Consider the following 17,416-nt stretch of genomic DNA (forward strand, 5'->3'; position numbering starts at 1 on the left):
GCAAAAACAGAGGAGACCTTATTGGGCAGCCAATTCTAGGGCTTTTTAAGGCCCAAAATGCTGGATTTTCGTTCTCTTGGGCAGCCTGTTCTATAACGTTTCAGTTCTCGATTCCTTCATCAAAGTTACTCAACTTGATCCTCTGAAGCTTAAGGAATTCTCAATTTGAAGGAAAAGGAACGGTAGATAGGAATTCGAAACTTACCCTCAATTTAAGCTCCAAACGGATTTTCTTCAATTGGGCACGTTCCCAAGGTTATTTCTCTTTGTGGTCTTCTATGGAAACATTTTTTGAAGGTGCAGAAACTTATTGGGATCGTCCTTGCTCGAAGAGTTTTCGTGTATCCTCGAATTAAAATTTTGAGTTTTCCTTGAAGCTCTTTCATGGCGGGTCGAATTGGAGAAATGGTTTCTAGGCATTTTAAGCACTCGATTTCTTCATAGAACTTGTGAGTAATCTTGTTTAGAAACTATAGGAACAAGTTTGAAGAGAAATAGTTGAGAATTGCTCTCGAATTTTAGGAGACCAAAAATCTTAACGCTTATTACCTACGATTGGGAGCTCGACCTTGCTCGATTCTTGTTCCAAACTATTGTCCGAACTTCAGACTTTATAGGGGAAGCTTAAACAGACATTGAGAGCTCCAAAACCGTCATGATTTAGAGATTGAACTTTCTAGATAATCCATCGAAAATATCTACTCCGATTAGAGCCTAACCGACCTTAGTTTTGAATCGTACCCGTTGGATGTGATGATCTGTGAGTGTTTTAGAATATATCCAATTTTGGAGATCCAATGGCTGTAATTTGACATTTTAGAATATTTTATTATTATTTTTTCTCAAAAAATCCAAAATTCTTCCTCCCTCATTTTTCCCTCCTTGACCACTTTGAAATTCCCTCTAGATAAAGAACTAAAAATTTGGTAAGTTCCTTAGAAATTGAAAAAACTACCAAAGTCCTTAAAATTATTTGTCCTTGCTTAATCCTCTTAATTTCTTTCTTTGGATCCTTTGGTCTTAAAATTACTTCTTAGGATATGAAAATGACTTGTTTAAGACGTCCTTGCTTAATCCTCTTAATTTCTTTCCTTAGATCCTTTGGGTCTTACATAGGTAACTTTCCTTCATGTTTTGGGTGTTACATAGATCTTATGATCTTTTCTATGATATCAATGTCTATCATGTTCTCTACATGAATTTTCTTTCTATTAGCAATTATGAGTGTTCAAGCAAAGTAGTTTAACACTAATTCCCCCGTCTTCATGTGAAGAACCTCCCACTCTTTGTGAATAGCTTGTAATTGTGCACATTTGACTCGAGGTGTTCCCTGGTACTTCTGTTTCAAGGAGTCCCAAATATCCTTCGCCATGTCTTACTTTAGGATGGTTTCTAGAGTTGGATGATCTATGGCTTATAAGATATAGTTTTTACCTTTTAAATCCTTCAACTTAGATCTTCAATTGCTTTCTTTTATCCTTACTTCTCCTCCTAAGGTCACCTACTGTTGCATAAATTCCTTGCTCCACCACACTCCAATATTGTTTTGATCTAAGAAGTTTCTATCATCATGGTCCAATCATTAGTGTCCATCCAACAATATTGTTTTGATTTGAGAAGTTTCCATCATTATGGTCTAGTGATCATAATGTCCATCCAACTTTGGAGATGGTCCGGTGATCATAATGTTCATCCAACAATATTGTTTTGATGTGAGAAGTTTCCATCATTATGGTCCAGTGATCATAATGTCCATCCAACTTTGGTGATGGTCCAATGATCACAACTTCGAAAATCAAATCACAAATGGAATCTTTTAACACACCCAAATAAGTTAGAGTCTAATCACCTCCTTTGAATTGTTAATCTAAACTAATACAATAGTTAATTTGGGATCAAGAATTTAAATTATTAAAAATATAAAGTCCCAAATGAAATAAAGGTAATCAATCAAGGAATTAAAAATAAATAAAACATGAGGTATAACGACTAATACAACAAAAGAATCTAGCCAACCATTTTCACTATAATATGACTGAATTCTTTAACACCACCACATTGAAACTATAAAATAAAAGGGAAGAAGATAGAAACTAGGGCCGCCTGCTGGATCTCTGTTATGTTCTAGAACTAGAGCTTTAAAATCTCTATTCTTTGCTCCCAAAGTCTATCCAAGGAAGAGAAATGTTTATCTAGAATGGGTCAATCAATATCTTAATTTGATTGGAATCTAAAATTCTAATCAAATTAAGAGTCCATAAATTAGGAATATTTTTTACTCCAAAATCATCCCCAAATTTGATTTTTTTTTTTTTTTTTTTTCACAATATTTCTTCTAAAATCTCAAATTTTCTCCAAATATTCGAATTAAAAATTAAAGCATACATTTAATCCTCCAAACTAGCATAAAATAGAACTTAAAGATAGTAGATTTTGTGTACTGTCATGGACCTTATTCATTTTCTCAACAACGGTGTTCAGGTCCGCCTCATGCTGTTCTATGGAAATAAAGATATGTTCTCTACACGTGATGAAGATTTGGTCCGCCACATGTTCTTCCATAGTGGTCAGGTTCTAGTCAACCACATGCCATTTGAAGGGGCTTGGTTTGCCCCTGTTTCTTTCTCAATAATAGACCTGACCAACCCACCTGCTGCTCTTCTATAATGACAGTGACTTTTTTTACCCACCTACTCTTCCTTCCCAACCTAGACTTGGTCTTTCACCTTACCGTTCATAGTGGTCCAGAGTCAATAAGCTCGATTTATTCATAGTCCAATATTAAACATCATGTTGGAATGAAGGGATGTGTCAGTCATGCATTGATAAGTTATTAATTGTGGAGCATTTAGGAGAGAAGTTATAGTATTTTTGTTTCTATAAATAGCCTGAGTGATTGATTTATTTAGAAAGTCATAAAGCATTGTGATAAAAGTATTTTAGTACTAAGTATGTTTGTGAGTGTTTCATAGAAGATACGAGGACGATGAAAAGCGGAAAGGAGTAGAGTGTAACGCTTCAATGCCCGTCACTTGGGAAGAGTAACTATGCAGCGTGGACATTAAAGATGCTTATTAATATACAGGCAAAAGACATGTAGAACGTCATCAAGAATTGGTGATGACATTGAAGAGCACAAGGATAGAATGACTCTTACTGCTATCTACCAAATAGTCTCGGAGAATCTCCTTCTCACGTTGGCCGATAAGGACTTGACAAAGACAGCGTGGAACATCCATTTGGTTCATAGAGCTATTTCCCTTACGAATGCCCGTTGGTATAAGTTTTCAAGTATTTTTTATTAAAGCTAAAATTGCCACTTCATAGAAATTTTTGCTTCACCCGATGAAAACTAAACCACATGAGAGCAATTGACAATCATTCTTAAATAACACAACACTCGTAATTTTGGCCATAGGAAATAAAAATGACAATCATATTTTACGTTCTTGAACTTGTGCAACAAACTCATCAATGTTCTTATTAGAGCTCCCATCTTCCGTCATAGCTTCCTTCGCCAACTTCATCCACTTGCTTGCATTTTGTCTCATTTCAACCCTTTTCTCGCCCTCCATCACTTTCCTAATACACAATTCTATCTCTTCTCTTCCAACTAACCCATTTTGGTTTGAACTAACCCTCACACCAACCTTCCACACGTCTTCCACGAACTTGGCATTTGTTATTTGGTCCGTCCATTGAGGCATTGCCACCATTGGAACTCCACTGCTAAGGCCCTCCAAAACCGAGTTCCAACCACAGTGAGTAACAAAGCACCCCACTGATTTGTGACCTAAAACTTGCACTTGGGAGCACCACTTCACCACCTTCCCCTTCATCTCTTTCATCTCTTCAACAAACTTGTTTGGAAGCTCTCCGGTTTCCATTTCCTTAATGACCCAAAGGAAGTTTTTGTTGCTTGCTTTCAGCCCCCACGCTATCTCCTTCATTTGCTCTTCTCCTAGCTCCGATACGCTCCCGAACGACACGTAAATGACAGACTCGCTGTCTTTACAGTCCAACCACTCAATGGTTTTGCTGTCATCTTCCGTTGATTTGATTAGATTCATGCCGTAATTGTTGTCGTCCATCAACCCCTTGTCTATGAGTATGGATGGAACTGTTGGTCCGACGGTCTTCAAAGGCGTATGGCTTTGCATCCACTGTAACACCTGTATTAATATATTGAGAAGTCATTAATGTTGAGGATTGTTGTGAAAGAGTCCCACGTTCACTAATTAATTAGTCAATGATCACAAATTTATAAGCAATGAATACATCTTCATTGATATGAGGCGTTTTGGGACCGACCAAATAAAGCATGAGAGATTATGCTCAAAGTGAACAATCTCATACCATTCTGGAGAGTCGTGAAAAAATTGGTGAGGAAACTCATCATTTTCAAAAATAGAAGATTAAAAAATGGTTAATAAATAGGTGGAAGCATAAGTTGAGTCGAGGAGAATTGAATAAATTACTTGTGGTTCCAACGCATGGAAAGTGTTGATGAACATCCAATCAGGCTGGTTACAGAACTGTTCGGTCATCATCCTGAGGAATACCGGATACTGATGGGGATTTGAAATCAGCGAAGGAAGGTCGGTGTCCTGAAGAAGTGGCAGCGCAGGCAGCGACACAGACTTCTTATCAGACGGAATCTTCAAGGAACCACTGTATATGTGATAAAAAAGGGCATTGACAGCGCAGGACTCGGTGAAAAAGGGAGCCCCAGGAAGGCCAAATCCTCTAGCAACATCCAGAACCCAAGGAGTGAGGGAATCGTACACAACGCAGGCAATTGGGGCGTTGGAGGTCTGATGGTGAGTGATGAGCTTGACTAAGTGGAAGCATGTGGAGGTTTGGAGGCGGTGAAAGTAGGACTCCACGGGCTCTGGGTCTCTGCCTTTGTAGGGCTCTCGAGGCTTGTTCTCCACGTTAATGGAGCCACCCCAACCGCCCACCTGGTTGAGAATGGCGTTGTTGTTGATTTCATGGGTGTTGAGGACAGTGACTTTAAGGCCTTTCAAGACGAGGCGTTTTGAGAATTGGAGGATGGGGTTTACGTGCCCTTGTCCGTCTGGGAAAGGAATCACCAGAATGTGAACCTTGCCTTCTCCCACTTCCATTTTTTTTTCCCTTAATTTTCTGCTACCACTCTGTTTTTCTTTTTCCTGCTCACTTCTCTCCACAGTCTCATTTCACTAGTGAAGACACAAGATTCCTACCAAAGATACTCTACATTAAAGCATTTGGAATTTGGGTTTCTGACCTTTTATTTGTTGGTGGAAGAATTTGATTAGTTCCGTAACTACTGAACGAACAGTGAACAAGGCCAGCCTTCGCTCCTCTCCCTATCGGTCTCACTGCCGAAGCTCGTTCGCCTCGTAAACTCGGTCTCACAGCCTTCGCTCCTCTCCCTATCGGTCTCACTGCCGAAGCTCGTTCGCCTCGTAAACTCGGTCTCACAGCTTGAGCTCCTTCGCCTCTACAACTCGGTCTCACAGCCTTCGCTCCTCTCCCTATCGGTCGAGCTGCCGAAGCTCCTTCCCGCTTTGACTCTATAACCTGTGATGGAACTCGGTAAACTCATGAACTACTGAACCTATTTATTCCTTCAAACACAAGGGAAAGCCACTAAGAATATTTTTAGGTATTTAGTTTAAATACTTTTCAGATTTGTTTCCATGTTTGTTTCCATATTTGTTTTAAGATTTGTTTCAATGGAAAGCTGAACCGAGGAAAAACTTTTGAATAGACCAGCTACAAGAAAAGACCTCATGATAGTCAATATGGGACCTCACCACCCATCAATGCATGGTGTTCTTCGACTCATCCTTACTTTGGATGGTGAAGATGTTATTGACCGTAAACCAATATTGGGTTATTTACATAGAGGGATGGAAAAAATTGCAGAAAACCGAACAATTATACAATATCTACCTTATGTGACTACTGTATTGGGAATCACAATCGGCGTACTAGTAATTGTATGGTTAGAAAGAGAAATATCTGCCGAGATACAACAACGTATTGGACCTAAATATGCTGGTCCTTTGGGAGTTATTCAAGCTTTAGCAATGGCACAAAACTACTTTTTAAACAAAATGTGCTTCCAATGTGGCTAGTTTCATTCCATTTGTTTCCCAAATTTGTGGTTAGTTTCTATTTATGCTTATTTGTAAAGCTATAAAAGCCAAGTTCAGTATTCAATAATATTATCACTCCAAACTTCAATGGTTTATTTTGGAAGAGTGATGATAATCTCCAACAAGATGAGGGGAAGATATGCTAGACAAGAAAATTGTAAAAAAAAAATTATAACTGAAAAATTTACTTATGTTGTAGTATCTACTGAGGAATCCAAAAATACTGATAACATGTCCATTGATGAATTACAAAGTTCATTACTGGTGCATGAACAAAAATTTCGAAGATCTAGCATTAATGGAGAAGAGCAAGTTCTAAAAGTCAAAGGACGAACAAAAATAAGTAATAGAGGAAGAGGAACTTACAGGGATAGAGGACATGGAAGAGGAAGATCAACTTTCAACAAAGCAACTGTTGAATGTCATAGGTATCGTGACTTAGGTCATTTTCAATATTCCAAAGATGAATAAGGAATTGAATTATGCAGAGCTGAAGAAGAGGATGAAATGCTGTTAATGGCTCATATGGAAAGACATGATGCAAAAAGGAGTGATGCTTGGTTCTTGGATTCTGGTTACTCAAACCATGTGTGTGCGAGTGAAGGTATGTTTTCACGTTTAGACAGACATTTTCCCACATTGTCAAACTTGGAAATAATACAAGTATGAAAGTTATGGGAAAGGGTGCAGTGAAATTAACTTTGCATGGGGTTCGTTGCACTATTAAATAGTAATGTGTATTGGGTACCTGAACTAAAAAATAATCTCTTGAGCGTTAGACAACTACAAGAAAAATGAGTAGCAGTGCTGTTTAAAGATGGTGTATGTAGCATTTATCATCCACAAAAAGGAAAAATAGTAGAGTTAATTATGAGTGCAAATCTGCTGTTTATTTTGGTTTCTAAACCATCTACCACAACAAATGAAGAAAGAAACCTCCAAGTTTCAAATACGGATTAGTCAACACTTTGGCACCATCGTTATGGTCATATCGGCTACACAGGTTTGTGCACCTTGAAACACAAAAACATGGTGAAAGGCCTGCCACAAATTGTAGCTCCAAACACCACCTGTGAGGCATGTATGAAAGGCAAGCAACATCAGACTCCATTTCCAAAAATGGGTAAAGGAGAGCAACGGAAAAATTGGACTGGGGAAAATATTGAAATTGATAAGAACACAGCCGAAGGAGAGAAATCATAGAGGAAACGACTGAACCGGTTATTGAAACAATTGAACCAATTGCTGAAAATGAAGAAGGGGAAATCACGGATGAAACGATTGAATTGGTTGCTGAAACAATTGACCCAGTTGCTGAAAACAATTTTCGAGTAACTATTGCACCAGATTTGACAATAAGGGAGGAGAGAATTCGACATCTACCTATGGTTAGCAAATTATAACTACGGTGAAGACTTATCTGAAGAGGATGAAAAAAATATGGCATTCTTGATGATTTCAGATCCTGTGAATTTTGAGGAAGCTGTCAAAAGCCCGAAATGCAGATTGGCTATGGATGAAGAAATCAAATCCATTGAAAAAAATCAAACATGAAATTTGATGGTTCTACCGACTGAGCAAAGAAAATAGGAGTGAAATGAATTTATAAAACCAAGCTAAATGAGTCTGGAGAAGTTGATAAATACAAAGCAATATTGGTTGTAAAAGGCTACACACAAGAGCATGGAATTGATTATACGGAAGTGTATGCACCTGCGGCCATAATGGATACTATGAGAATGATCATTGCTCTTGCCGCCCAAAAAGACTATAAGAAAAAGGGAAGTGAGGAGATGTGTACAAACTCCAAAAGGCTCTCTACGAATTAAAACAAGTACCTAGAACCTGGTTTAGTCAAATAAAATCATACTTCATCAAGGAAGGATTCAAAAGCAGTTACAGTGACCAAACTGTAATACCCGAATTTTTAGATAAATAAATAAAAGAATAAAAATAACAACATAGGGGCAAAAGGGTAATTTTGCCCCTACTCTTACCCCTAGTTGTTTGGGGTCTTAAGAAGAAAGAGAAAAGAAAAGAAAAAGAGAGAGAAAGGAGAAAGGGAAGAAGTTACGGTTTTGGGAGAGAGGAAGAGCAGAGATGATAACCACCATTTGAAGATCGAAACTAAGGCAAGAAACTTCGAAGCAATACTTCTCTCAGTGCTAGGAAAGGAGTTTGGGTGGTGGATTCACTCATTCCGGCAAGAAAATCAGAGAACGGACAAGTAAGGTTCCAAACTTCTTGTTTCGATTTTATCTAGATCTGAGGAGTTTCATGAGCGTTAGATCTGAAGTTTTTGAGGTATGTGACTCAAATAAGATTCTCACAGGTTTCTTGAAGTTCTTGGACGAGAATCGGACGAAAATCAGAGTTTAGTCGGACTTCGGGTAAACCGATTGAAAATAGAAAATGTGAGTTTTTCTGTAAATTTGGACGGCCTTAACTCATTCTGTGTTCAAGAAAAAAAAAATAAAGGAAAAATATATTGTAGAAGTAGAATATGAGATCTACAATTTTCGTGAAGAAACTTTGTTGATATGGATTACGGATTGAAAGACAAGAAAATCGGAAGAAAATAGATCGAAAACGCCAAAAACTCACGTTTCTGGAAAATTTGGAAAAACGCAGGAGGAGAGAGAGGAGGCCTCGCCGCCACGCATCGGACGGCTTACGGAGGAGCGCGGTAGGACCGACGAGCAACACATGGCGACTGCGGGTTGGAGAGGCGTGTCCCACTGGCTAGTCGACACGCGTCAGGGCGCGGATTCAGGTCAACCCGAGTCCGATCCAAGGCTCCGCACGCGACCCAGGAACCACGCGAATCGAACCGAACCAGCCGCTGGCCCACGATTGCGCAGGAAGTCGCGCGTGGACACGCGCGCGTAGAACACCCTCCAGAGCGCGTGTAGGCGCGTGCAGGCGCGTGGGTGATCTTTTTCCCTCCGTTCGACCTCCGTTTGCTTGTTTTTCACCCCGATTTCAACTCTGATCCTATTTTTATGTGAATTAGGACCTATCAAGGAAATTCCAGAATTTTTGGAACCTTTTTCGGCAAATAATTCGAGCTTTGGAAGGCACGCGTCAACCAAGTAAGTAGCCATTTGGATTCCCACGAGCAGTACTTGTAGGAACCGCTAGGAACAAGCATGCATGCTACCACCTATGAAATTAGCTAGCCGGTCTTAGCATATTATTATAGAAACTGCGAATATGAGATGATTATGGAAAGCTAGATACAAGATGTGTATTAAATCTGTTTTGATTGGGACTCTGATAATGTATGTATGCATGAGGAGGTTGGGAAACTTGTGAAATCTGCGCTCCAGGTAAAGATGGACGTTATCTTCCCGTTGAGCATGTTTGATAATTTTGCATGAACTGCTGCGTGTAAACTCTATTGTATGATGATTGCTTATATTATCTTTCTTGATGAATAGGAAGAAATTATGAGCTTAGATTAGGATGCTTATGGCTAAGTAGGCTAGACGAGACCCTAGATTGGGGGACCTCTAGAATACTGTGCAATTAGACCCGCGAAATGATTACCGGCGGAACCAGAACCCAGAATTCCAAACCCAATAGGTTTGTGACACCAGGCACGAGAATCCTAGAGAAACACGAATCTAAGTCTAAGGCACCAAGTTCCACCCTAGAAAGAATAATAGGTCACCACGGTAACTGTAGGTAGCCCGCTAGAGTTGAGCAGTGAAGATAGTGTCATCAGAACCTCCACTTCTCTCTCTCCTCCGATATCGTACCGTCGAGACAGAGCTCCGGCACGGTGATCGTTGAGCTTAGCAGATCCGGATAAGGAAGTGTGACAGATGCCCAGACCTAGTGGTGATAGCTAAGGGGTCTTCTGAACAGGACTCTTGGGCCGTAGAAACTCGTCCCTGTGTGTGGGACGTGGAGCCACCTAGGATGACTCAGTAGCTGACCGGTGTCACAGTCCTACATTCTTGACCGTGCGGCGTCGTGACCGATACACGCTCACGACCAGCCTTAAGGGGAATTAAGCCCTATATAAATTTTTCGCCCCGGCTTTGTGGCTTCGTCGGACCTTAGGCGAGGTTTGTCTTCGCCAATCGAACATCGCTTGTGCGGAATCCAAGCTTGTTCAACCACACACGCCGCCTGCGCGTGTATGTTCAATCGTCTGTGACACATCCGACTTGCCTCTACGCTAGGCCAACTCATTCGGCTCGACCTTACCTCTACTCGGGCCAAGGTCTCTCAATACAACGTCGCATCTCATCTTGCCATCTCGATCCCCATCGACGGGGTCCATATGTCTTGACGCCATCCCGAGTCTCGGGATGTCGTCGTCCATCATAACTCGTTCGGTCGTGCCATCGAGAATGGGCCCGCGCGTCGTTCATCTCATCGGGGCTTCTCGAACATCCATCCATCCGGGTTCTATCGAGGCATAGGCCTTCCCGTGCCCATGCCGAGTCATTTACGAATACCGTACCGGATAGCGGGTGTATGTAGCAACCTCCAACACGCGGGCTAGGGCGCAATACCGGCACACCCGTGCCGTCCGGTACTGTCCTTCAAAAACCCATTTCAAAGGAAGTCGCCCGAGACACTCGTCTCGGCACGCTCGCCCACACTGTGACACACGTATGTGCCACAGGGTAGCTCACTTAGGCCACAGGGCCCAGGGGTGGTGGAGAGCTAACACCATGGTACCCCCTATAGTACATTTTGAGCCATTTTCATTCTACCAGGAGTAGACATGATTTTCGTGAGGTGTCATACGGTGTCGTGCATTGTCCGTCCAATGTCCGATTGACACCAAACTTGGCGAGCATTTATATTTCATATGGACGAACTTAACTCCCGAACCGCATGACCAAATTCCTTCCGAAACCTCGACTTTTGAGGTTAAGGCCCGGGGCCCTACCCGGCCCTTCAACAAGCCTATCTTGTCCTTCATGTCTATGCTGATGTCTCTGTTATGCTTGTGTCTCAACATGTCTTCAATGCCCACTTTGCGTGGTGGTGTGTTGGATGATGCATCGTCCTCCTCGATCGCATCATGGCACTCTTCTACGTTGGCCCGCATATGGCCGGATGGGCGTCTCTTGAGGGACGCCCCTTTGCTTGTCATGGCGTGAGGGTCACAACTTACTTTCTTCATAGTAAGGTTGTGACATTCTCCCCCACTTAACTTAGTCATCGTCCTCGATGACTTACTCGGGTCACAATCATATTGCAGATTGTGACATTCTCCCCTGCTTAATCTAGTCATCGTCCTCGATGACTTTCTCGGGCGCGTTCGCCCCACCTATTACGAAATTCTCCCCCACTCAATCTCGGCATCGTCCCGATGACGATTCGACTCTTTGTCTGTTGGCGACTTGACTCGCTGGATTTGGTTGTGCTTCAGAAAAATCTTCTATTGTTGAGCACCTGACGATCTTTTGTCATAATGCTCTCCCTGCTGACGTCTTATGCCAACTTGGGACAAGTTCGAGTGGATGCTTCTGACTTCTCTTTCGTCAGGTGGCACCACGTTCTGACTCTTGACTTGGTCAGTTGTTGGGTGAACTTGTCCTCACTTAGGCTTGTTCCTTTATCTACGGCTATCCCCATTCGGACCTATTTCTGTTGTTCGCCCATCTTGGACTCGGCCACCGAGACTCGCAACGTTGACGTGACTCTTCAGCGTTTGCCATAGTTGTGGGTGAGGCTGACTCTCTTTGCAGACACTCACTAGACAAGTGTGGACTTCAGATGGCACTTTTGCCCTATTTTGGCCAACTTGGCCCCAGTGTGTGTATCCTCTTCGGATCACATAAACTAGTGCACCCCTCGGGGTGGGGCTCGCAAGCGCAGCCGCGACACTCTTTGATCGCGACCACTTCTCCTGTGAACTAGTGCACCCCTCAGGGTGGGGCTCGCAAGCCCAGCCGCAACACTCTTTGGTCGCGACTACTTCTCCTGTGAATTAATTCACCCCTTGGGGTAGGGCTCGCAAGCCCGGCCGCAATGCTCTTTGGTTGCGACCACTTCTCCTATTGAGCAAAGTCAACTCTTTGACAGTCTCTTCAGTTGTTGGCGCTAACTTTCGGCCAACTCTTTGTATTTTGTCACATCGTGTGACTACTGTTGTGCGTGAACTTCCAGCTTGTTGCTCACTTCTCGAGCGGATACTGGTCTTGACATCTGTTGGTGGAGTCATCCACCCTAGGCACAAGGTGGTGACTCAAGGAATACACGTGTGCTCGTATGTCCGAGCACCTTTACGGGGTGAGAGACTTATTGATGTTGCTCTCCCCCGCTTGAACTCAGCTGTCTCTTTGCAACAAGGTCGTCCCCCCATAAGGACTTACATTGTATACGGCTTTTGCACTCGGCCGACGCTTGTCTTTTCTTGACTCTCAGCTTCTCTGCTTACAACCACCGACACTATTCCTCTAATGTGAATGGTTCTTTGGAAGGCACCGTCATGGTGCTTTCTGTTTCAGCTGCCTTGTCTTACTTCGGAACAGCTTAGCTCTTGTCAGGTGAGCTTGGTCTTGCTTGACGGGTAGATCTACCCATATTGAGGTGTCGACACACGACACTAATGAATTTCGGATAGTCTTGGCTTCAACCCCCAACTGATTATAATTCTGACCGGCAACTGTCCTGCCCACTTCGGCACTCTTGACACACTTGCAAGGTCTTCGATCAACTCTTGGGTTCATTTCTCTTGACTGTCTTGCCCGACTAGAAGCACAAAGTGTGGCTCTGATACCAATTGTCACGATCCTACATTCTTGACCGTGCGACGTCGTGACCGATACACGCTCACGACCAGCCTTAAGGGGAATTAAGCCCCATATATATTTTTCGCCCCGGCTTTGTGGCTTCGTCGGACCTTAGGCGAGGTTTGTCTTCGCCAATCGAACATCGCTTGTGCGGAATCCAAGCTTGTTCAACCACACACGCCGCCTGCGCGTGTATGTTCAATCGTCTGCGACACACCCGACTTGCCTCTACGCTAGGCCAACTCATTCGGCTCGACCTTGCCTCTACTCGGGCCAAGGTCTCTCAATACAACGTCGCATCTCATCTTGCCATCTCGATCCCCATCGACGGGGTCCATATGTCTTGACGCCATCCCGAGTCTCGGGATGTCGTCGTCCATCATAACTCGTTCGGTCGTGCCATCGAGAATGGGCCCGCGCGTCGTTCATCTCATTGGGGCTACCCGAACATCCATCCATCCAGGTTCTATCAAGGCATAGGCCCTCCCGTGCCCATGCCGAGTCATTTACGGATACCGTACCGGATAGCGGGTGTATGTAGCAACCTCCAACACGCGGGCTAGGGCGCAATACCGGCACACCCGTGCCGTCCGGTACTGTCCTTCAAAAACCCATTTCAAAGGAAGTCATCCGAGACACTCGTCTCAGCACGCTCGCCCACACTGTGACACACGTATGTGCCACAGGGTAGCTCACTTAGGCCACAGGGCCCAGGGGTGGTGGAGAGCTAACACCATGGTACCCCCTATAGTACATTTTGAGCCATTTTCATTCTACCAGGAGTAGACATGATTTTCGTGAGGTGTCATACGGTGTCGTGCATTGTCCGTCCAATGTCCGATTGACACCAAACTTGGCGAGCATTTATATTTCATATGGACGGACTTAACTCCTGAACCGCATGACCAAATTCCTTCCGAAATCTCGACTTTTGAGGTTAAGGCCCGGGGCCCTACCCGGCCCTTCAACAAGCCTATCTTGTCCTTCATGTCTATGCTGATGTCTCTGTTATGCTTGTGTCTCAACATGTCTTCAATGCCCACTTTGCATGGTGGTGTGTTGGATGATGCATCGTCCTCCTCGATCGCATCATGGCACTCTTCTACGTTGGCCCGCATATGGCCGGATGGGCGTCTCTTGAGGGACGCCCCTTTGCTTGTCATGGCGTGAGGGTCACAACTTACTCTCTTCATAGTAAGGTTGTGACATTCTCCCCCACTTAACTTAGTCATCGTCCTCGATGACTTACTCGGGTCACAATCATATTGCAGATTGTGACAACCGGCACACAGGTGGGTTGCACCCCGTTTAGTGGATGTATGGTCCCATGAGAGGGTCGTCAGCTAACCTCCATGGATGATGTTCAGACAGAGTCACGTTTTCAGATCCAGCCATACAATCCCCCTCAGATTTACTTATGAGGTCGTGCCTCACCTCAGGACACTGATCATTTCACTACTTAAGACGGGTAAGCCTCCTAAGATACAGAAAAGAGAGAGTCGTAGCTTAGATCACTCTCCTTAGAAACTCGAGAAAGACCGTGGTTACCCACCAAGAGAAGGATGCGAAAAGAGCCTATAAGTAGGCTGCTTACTGAGTATTTTTATACTCACCCCTTTCTCCCTTTTTTTTTTTTTCAGGTACCAGTCGATACGGGGAGGTGTTCGAGAGCTGCAATGTCACAGAGGGGTGTCGTTCCGGAGCGTCAGTCCTTTGTCGGTCTTTTAGAGTCTTTTGTATTTTTCTTCATAATTGTATTTTCCATTTGAAATATTTGATTTTAATTTTGTATTTAATTTTGGTGACGTTGACTCCTATTTCTTGTTTTAAATTTGATCAATTTTTTCATCTCCAATTTTATCTTATTTCTTTTTATTTGTTTTCGATTTCGTCTTTTTAGTCACGATTTGGTATTTTCGAAACCTTGAAAATCGGGTCATGACACAAACACTCTTCATGAAGAGGAAAGGAGGTAAAATTCTTATTGTAAGCATTTGTACTGATGATTTTTTATTTACTGGCAACGGTGAAGAATTATTGGAGGAGTTTAAACATTCCATGAAGAAAGAGTTTGATATGACTGACTTAGGTCAAATGAGATTTTTTCTTGCAATAGAGGTTAATAAAAAGATTAGATGGTATTTTTATATGTAGAAGAAAGTATACTGCTGAAGTTTTAAATCAATTTGGCATAAAGAATTACAACTTTGTTTTTAATCTCATTGTTCCGAGACAGAAAATTGGCAAAGATGAAAATGGTGCAAAATTGATCTCATGTTTGTTGTAAGTTTGACTAGTCGTCTTATGGCATGTCCAACACAACAATATTTTGCAGCAGCTAAAAGGGTTTTAAAGTACTTGAAAAGTATGGTAGATTATGGTGTATTTTATAGAAAGGGAGGAGTTAGTGGTTTAAATGGATTTACTGATAGTGACTACGCCGGAGACATGGAAGATAGCAAGAGTACTTCAGGCTATGTGTTTATGATGAGTGGAGGAGCAGTAGCTTGGTCTTCTCGTAAGCAGTATATAGTCACCTTATCAACCACAGGAGTGGAGTTTGTTGCTGCTAGTGCTTGTGCATTTCAAGCTATTTGGATGAGGAGGATACTCAAAGAGATTGGCCACTCTCAAATAGAAGGAACAAAGCTAATGTGTGATAATACTTGATTTCACTTTCTTAGTTAGAGATCTTACAAAGGAAGAAACTATTAATTTATTATTTTGTGGTACCCGAAATCAGCTTGTTGATTTGTTGACAAAGCCTCTAAAATTATAAGCATTTGCGTGAAGAACTTGGTGTGCAGAGCTTCTCTGACTTGAACTAATTCTTGATAAAGAAGAATAAGTTCAAGGCACCTATGGTTAGAAAAATTTGATTAGGTTAGAATAGTTAGAGTATTTTTAGGTATTTAGTTTAAATATTTTTTTAGATTTCTTTCTAGATTTATTTACCATATTTGTTTAATTTGTGGTTAATTTCTATTTATTGTTATTTGTAAAGATATAAAATAATATTATCACTCCAAACCTCAATTGTTTATGTTGTTTATGTTTCTCCCTTAGTTAAGAATCTAACATTTATAAACTTTAATTCGGTTTCTATATTGTTTTAAGATTCTCAACCAGCCTATGACCTGCACCCAGCTCACAACCTGCACACTACCCATTTGCAACTTGAGTCGTCTCTCGGCGCACGCTGCTCCACCAATGTGCCCTCCTAGCCGTGGCTCGCATTCCAACTCAACTTAAGAGGATCATTTGCCTCAAGTTTGAGTTTTCATATTTTCAGTTTGAACTATTCCAAAGCCATTTTGACGTATTTGGAGGCGTTTAAGGTTAGTATGACTACAGTTTAATCAATTTAAAATATTTTGAGCCAACCATTAAGTGAATTAATTCTCTTATTGTGTCCTAATAGGATGATGTGGGACTCTGTAGGTGGAGTTGTAGGTGGAGTTGGATTAGGGGAGAAGGATCAGGCTAGCTAATGGATACCATTAAGTGAATTAATTCTCTAATTATTGATACTATTAAGTGAATTAATTCTTTAATTATTTCATAATACAATGATGTGGACTCCATAAATGGAGTTGGATTTCGGGAGAAGGATTAGGTTAGTACCAAGGGTATTTAGTGGATTAGGTCAATACCAAGGGTATTTAGTGACTCCATCTTAGGTTGACTAAGTAAGTAGACTTACTGTTGAAACGTCTTCTAGCTTGGTTAGATGACTTGAGTGTTGTATGAATGACACATATTTTGTAGCCTATTTACGTGTCATTTCCTTTGTGTTATGATATATTATGTTATGATATGTTATATTATGATTATGTTATATTATGAATGTATGTGATGCATGTACTTCCAGTATGTCAACCCTCGAAAGAAAATCAAATGCCTTCTATGTATGTACTTATGGGAACCACTCGAAAGAAAATCAAATGTCATGCACCTAATTTTCTTGCCCTAAATTAGTGACATCACTATATGCATACCTTAAATACATATGTGGAAACTCGTAATAAACCCTTTAACACAAAATCATGGACTTGCATATTTAATTAAAAGATAAGAAGTTTGAAATAACCTCCTTTAACATGAAATATAAAGAAACTACCTATTAACTATTGAATGTAAAACAATGCATTATATTGCCCTATCTTAACTTCCATAGCTTTTTAAGCATCTATCGTCATCCGTGTACGGGAACTTTACCTTTACCTGAAAAATATAAGGGTAGTACATGGTTTGAGAATTTTAAGAAATACTCAGTAAGTCACTCCACTGTTGGGGTTAGTATTGCAAGCACACACATAACATGATCGAGTCCTATTCTTTAAAACCGTAACGTGATTTTAGGCTTTTTCTAGTTTCAGGCAGGGTTGGATGTGCAGCATTTTTCACACACGGCCCACGTACACGCACATGGACCCACCAAGCGAGCTCGTATACATACTCCCTGGGCCTGACTTGTTCAGGCACAACGCGCTAACACGTCACTGGACG

At 41.8% G+C, this 17,416-nt stretch overlaps 1 protein-coding gene, 1 long non-coding RNA gene and 1 pseudogene across 6 annotated transcripts; 2 read left to right on the forward strand and 1 right to left on the reverse strand.

The window, feature by feature from the left end:
- Positions 1–3,268: 3,268 nt before the first annotated feature.
- LOC111799572 (mogroside I-E synthase) lies at positions 3,269–5,302 on the reverse strand. The gene is made up of 2 exons (XM_087123508.1): positions 4,479–5,302; positions 3,269–4,172 (listed from the first exon to the last, which is right to left on the reverse strand). Exons 1-2 carry the CDS (start codon positions 5,124–5,126, stop codon positions 3,435–3,437), a joined length of 1,386 nt encoding a protein of 461 aa, XP_086979634.1. The 5' UTR covers positions 5,127–5,302; the 3' UTR covers positions 3,269–3,434.
- Positions 5,303–8,185: 2,883 nt separating this feature from the next.
- Positions 8,186–14,762, forward strand: LOC147794819 (uncharacterized). Of its 5 annotated transcripts, XR_015412094.1 has the most exons (5): positions 8,186–8,373; positions 8,479–8,560; positions 8,778–9,072; positions 9,160–9,238; positions 14,548–14,762. It is a non-coding gene; the product is annotated as an uncharacterized LOC147794819 (long non-coding RNA). The 5 variants fall into 5 exon arrangements; XR_015412090.1 differs by having other exon boundaries at positions 8,778–9,238; XR_015412097.1 differs by having other exon boundaries at positions 8,778–9,076; positions 9,160–14,762.
- A 512-nt stretch (positions 14,763–15,274) lies between these two features.
- LOC147794820 (secreted RxLR effector protein 161 pseudogene) lies at positions 15,275–15,577 on the forward strand (annotated as a pseudogene).
- The last annotated feature ends 1,839 nt before the right edge of the window (positions 15,578–17,416 follow it).

The sequence above is a fragment of the Cucurbita pepo genome, chromosome 1 (assembly GCF_057944985.1).
Source record: "Cucurbita pepo subsp. pepo isolate OVF chromosome 1, ASM5794498v1, whole genome shotgun sequence".
NCBI classification, from domain to species: Eukaryota; Viridiplantae; Streptophyta; class Magnoliopsida; order Cucurbitales; family Cucurbitaceae; genus Cucurbita; species Cucurbita pepo.

Coding starts and splice junctions, on each gene's coding strand:
- LOC111799572 (XM_087123508.1), bottom strand. CDS start 5,126: ATGGAAGTGGGAGAAGGCAAGGTTCACATTCTGGTGATTCCTTTCCCA. Junction 4,173..4,478: donor TCCATGCGTTGGAACCACAA/GTAATTTATTCA, acceptor ATATTAATACAG/GTGTTACAGTGGATGCAAAG.